This window comes from Canis aureus, chromosome 21 (genome assembly GCF_053574225.1).
Source record: "Canis aureus isolate CA01 chromosome 21, VMU_Caureus_v.1.0, whole genome shotgun sequence".
NCBI lineage: Eukaryota > Metazoa > Chordata > Mammalia > Carnivora > Canidae > Canis > Canis aureus.
Genome location: NC_135631.1, coordinates 1681169 through 1685804, shown reverse-complemented (window position 1 = coordinate 1685804; position 4636 = coordinate 1681169). Strand labels below are relative to the sequence as shown.

General features: G+C 50.0%; 1 protein-coding gene across 1 annotated transcript; it reads right to left on the bottom strand.

The window, feature by feature from the left end:
• Positions 1-330: 330 nt before the first annotated feature.
• On the bottom strand, positions 331-4331 carry SCGB1A1 (secretoglobin family 1A member 1). The gene is made up of 3 exons (XM_077864309.1): positions 4178-4331; positions 1036-1223; positions 331-472 (listed from the first exon to the last, which is right to left on the bottom strand). The coding sequence occupies exons 1-3, from the start codon at positions 4230-4232 to the stop codon at positions 440-442; spliced, it is 276 nt and encodes a 91-aa protein (XP_077720435.1). The 5' UTR covers positions 4233-4331; the 3' UTR covers positions 331-439.
• Positions 4332-4636: the final 305 nt, after the last annotated feature.

Sequence of the window (4636 nt, the reverse complement as noted above, 5' to 3'; positions counted from 1 at the left end):
AATTTCATCAGTAAATGGCTGGGGGTGAGGAGTCTGTCTGAGGTCAGCCACCACTGTATATGGACCCCCTTTTTATTCTCCTGTAGGGTTAAGTTTGAGCAGGGCCCTGGATGGCTCTCTGCCCAGGCAAGAGCGTGTGTGCTGGACACCATCTCGCCTCTTGTGGCTAGCCTGGTGTTGGGGGGGGCAGAAGTGAGTCACCTGGGCCCCTCAGAGATATGTTTCAATGGCTACTGCCTTTCTCTTTGCACCTGTGATCCTTACCCTAGCAGTAGCGGATCTTCTCACTCAAGCAGGCAAACAAAAAAGAGGTGGAGTGGGGGGCACAAGTGTGAGATGCTTATGCTTTATTGAGGGGAGCCAGGCTGGGGACAGAGTGGAAGAAGCATCTGGGGAGCAGCAGGAGCTTCAGCAGTTGGAGATCTTCAGCTTCTAAACCCTAAGCACACTCTGGGCTTTTTATGACTGCCTCCTAAAACAAACAAACAAACAAACAAATAAACATCCCAATACAATGGTGAGCAAACCTCAAAATTAGGCCAAGATGTCTACATGCAGAAACTTCAATGTCAATTCAGAGGTTCAGTAGCTCTAGAAGAGCTAAGCTTGTAAGAGTTTTGATTTTTTCTTGGAAGCCTCTTAAAAAGGGTAAGAGTATTGGGGCACCTGGGTGGCTCAGTGGTTGAGCATCTGCCTTTGGCTCAGGTCCTGATCCCGGGGTTCCGGGTTCAAGTCCCCCATCAGGCTCCCTGCGGGGAGCCTGCTTCTCCCTCTGCCTGTGTCTCTGCCATTCTCTGTGTTTCTCGTGAACAAATGAATAAATAAAAACATCTTAAAAAAAAAAAGTAAGATGACTGAATCTGCTTCCTGGAGGAATATGTGCACCAGGACTCTCCTCTCCGGATTAGAAAGGGGTCAGTAGAAATGGGGCAAGGCTGTATAGCCCAGGGACCAGGGTGAGGTGGGGTGGGGTGGGGTGGAGGGTAGGGAGTGAGGACCCACTGCTAAGCAGCATGAATGAAGGGAGCTGTGTACCGCGAACTTTAGGATGTTCTCGGTGGTGTTTGAGGGGAGGGTGTCCACCAGACTCTTCAGCTGGATCATTGCATCTTTCATGTCTGCGTCTGGGTTGAAAAATTCAAGTGCAGCCTGGTAACTGGAAGGCGTGTCCAGGAAGAGGGCTTTGATGACATTTAGAAAGTTCTGGCAGATCTCTGCAGAAGCTGAAGCAGGGAAAAGAGAGAGTACATGTGTCAGGCTCCTTTCCAAGCTGGCCAGGCCCTGGCTGGGCCTGCCCCAGATGTAAGCAGGGGGGCCTGTCAGCAGGAGGTAGCGCTGGGATGGCGCTGAATGTAGGTCTGCTGGTGCTCCTGGGCACTGTGGGGAGACTTCCTGGGGTTGCAGCCAGCCTTTCGTGGCTTACCCTCCTTGCACTTCTTGGGTGGGGGTGGGGCGGGGTGCATTTGTTCTTTCTTTCCTTTTTTCTTTTTTTTAAAGGTTTTATTTATTCATTCATGAGACACACACACACACACAGAGAGAGAGAGAGAGAGGCAGAGCCAGGCAGAGGGAGAAGCAGGTTCACTGCAGGGAGCCTGACGTGGGACTCGATCCCAGGTCTCCAGGATCACGCCCTGGGCCAAAGGTGGTGCTAAACCACTGAGCCACCCAGGCTCCCCCCCCCCCCCATTTGTTCTTTCCGTTAGAGTTCTAGGCAGAGCACTGATGAAAGAAGTTGCTGATCTGATCTTTTACATAATGTGGGGTTTGGGAAGAGGCTACCGAGGGTTTCTGGTTGTTGTTCTGCCAGTAACATGCCTCTTACCAATGGTTAGTGATGGTCTGAGCCACTTGCCACGGGGGTGGGGAGGTGGCTGGTGCAGGGAAGCATGGGGCAGTCGGGCCACACAGAAAGAAGTACTTGCGTGGGCCAAGTGCAAGCCCCTGAGCTGGCCCAGAAGAGGCTTCCTCCATGAGCTCTGGGTCCCTGTGGTGCACTTACTCACCGGCCCACAAGCCTCTGTGTCCATGCCTGGCCCTACTATGTTCCCTCCGCCTGGAGTGCTCCCTGGATTGTGCTCCCCCTTTAGGCCCCTGCCCCAGGAACATGTGGGGCAGTCACTGGTTCCTATGCCTTGAGTCTCAGTCCCCATTCTGGAATTCTTTGCCATGTGTGCAAAGTTTCTGCTTCCCTGCCTTGGACTCCAGGGACCCCAAAGTGGCCACTCCAAGTCAGATGCCCTCCAGAACTTAGAGTCCTGCTTTGCAACTTACTATGTCACCTGGCAAAGTACTTTATCTTTATGTGGCTCCACTTTCTCATCTGTAAAATGGGAATAATATCCCAATTTCACAGGGTTATTGTTAAGAATGAAAAGGGGTTCAGAATAGTGATTGGCACATGGTCGGTGCTGAATAAATGGGAGATATTATTATTGTTATTATTACCTGTGTGCACAGACAAGTATACACATGCATCCCAGATCCACCCCCTAACATATTTCAGCCCCACCTTGCTGAGCTGCCTGCTCTATGCACAGCACTGAGATCTAATTAATGTACAATTGGCCTTTGAACAACATGGGATTGAACTGCCTGGGGCCCCTTACATGTGAATTTTTTTCAATAGGTGTGTTGGAAATCTTTTTTGAGGGGATCCCTGAGTGGCTTAGCGGTTTAGCGCCTGCCTTTGGCCCAGGGTGCGATCCTGATCCTGGAGTCCCTAGATCAAGTCCCACGTCGGGCTGCAGGGAGCCTGCTTCTCTCTCCTCCTGTGTCTCTGCCTCTCTTTCTCTCTTTATGTCTATCATAAATAAATAAATCTTAAAAAAAAAAAACTGAATACCCCAAAGAGAATTTAAAAAAAAAAAAAGGAAATCTTTTTTGAGATTTGCGACAATTTGGAAAGACGAATGAACTGGATAGCCTAGAAAAAATGAAAAAAACTAAGAAAAAGTTGGGTATTATTGTCAGAACACAGTATATAATACATATAACATACAAAATATGTGTTAATCAGCGATTTATATTATTGGTAAGGTTTCTGGTCAAGAGCAGGCTAGGAGTAGTTAAAAGTCAAAAGTTATAGGCCGATTTTTGAATGTGTGGGGGGCAGTCAGCACGCTGAAGCCCTATGCTGTTCAGGGGTCAACTGTACATGTCAGTCCAAAATGATGTTATTTCCCCTTAAAGACAAATATCTCTGAACAATACTTGTCCCCAGTGCATCTTGGTTTCGGTTTTCCAACTCTCCTGCCACCAACCCCCAGGGTCATCAGACCTACTGCCATAGATGTCATGAAACTTTCAAAGTGGATTAATTGAAATTGGCTAAAAAAACAAAAAACAAAACCCCAAAAACCTTTTTGTTTGTGTTTGTTTATTAAAAGCAGTAGAAGAGGCTGATACAGAGTAAAAACCAATTCCCAAAAGATCACGGGGGTTGAGAGAGGTGGGATCCCCCTTGCTCTCTCTCTCTCTCTCTCTCCCCCCTTTTCCTCCTTCTCTCTCTCTCCCTCTCTTTCTCTCTTCCTCCTTCTCTCCCTCTCTCTCCCTCCCTCCCTCTCCCTCATTCCTTCCCTCATAGTGACAGCTGCAACTATTCAGAGACTCCTAATCTTTTTGGCAGAGGACGAAAATGTTTAGAAAACTCTACTCTGGTTTGGCAGTTTCCCAAAGGGAAGATCCCTTTCTAGAATATTCCTCTAAGCCCAGAATGGAAGATCTTGCCTTAGCTTGGATTTCTTTTGGAGACTTGAGGCTCTGTAGCTCCTTCTAGCCCCTTTGGCTGCCAGAGTGGTGTGCAGACCCCAAATGTGAAGGCAGCACTGTACCGAGGTCTCTTGGCATCTTGGGCTCTCACCAGGACTGGGCTCTGAGGAGCTCATTATTATGCCTACGGGAATCTCCATACGGGATCTCCTCCTTTCCAGCCTCTAGTCTGTTTTGACCCTGTCATTCTTGAGTTGTTGGCTATGGAAGATGGGATCCCTTCCAGGTTTCCTCCCCGGCTCAGTGTGCTCCCCAAGTATCCGAGATAGGCCTGTTCGCAGACCCGGCTTCTTGGCTGGAAGTCAGCATTCCAGCTAAACAGCTGTCCCCTGTCCTAAGCAGAACCAGGGTGGGTGCAGGAAGGGTTCCTGAGCCTGGCCTGGGGGAGGGGTCTCTGGGAACTCACCAGGGCTGCAGTAGAGAGCCAGGGTGACCAGGGCAAGGATGACAGCGAGCTTCATGATGGGCAGGAGGCTGGCAAGGAGGCTGGCGAAGGAGGCCCTGGCCTGTCTCTGGACCCAGTGGTCTTGTGTGAGACATGTTCATTGGGGTGCCTTCTTAAATGCTCCAGGCTGTACCTGGAGGGAGGGAAAGGGGTGGGGCCTGGGCTCCATGGATGGGACCACACTATTTACTTGGGTATCAGCTTGGTGGGAAAGGTAAATATTCTCTTTTCTCAACCCGGTGGCTTTCCTCATTGGAACTGACCTCACACAAATGAGGCACTTGGACAGCAGGAAACCCGGAGTGCCAAGTGGAAGCCACAAGAGGACCTAGGTCAGAGGGTGTGGAGGCCCGGCTACCTGTGCCACACTCACTGAACCTGAGCCCTGAGTAGTCCAGGCAATTGCAGAGTCCACCCAGA

Excerpts from the sequence above, each read along its gene's own strand:
- SCGB1A1 (XM_077864309.1), bottom strand. The coding sequence starts at position 4,232 with ATGAAGCTCGCTGTCATCCTTGCCCTGGTCACCCTGGCTCTCTACTGC. Across the intron at positions 1,224-4,177 it reads GGCTCTCTACTGCAGCCCTG|CTTCTGCAGAGATCTGCCAG; the intron begins GTGAGTTCCCAG and ends TCCCTGCTTCAG. Across the intron at positions 473-1,035 it reads AGAACATCCTAAAGTTCGCG|GAGGCAGTCATAAAAAGCCC; the intron begins GTACACAGCTCC and ends TGTTTGTTTTAG.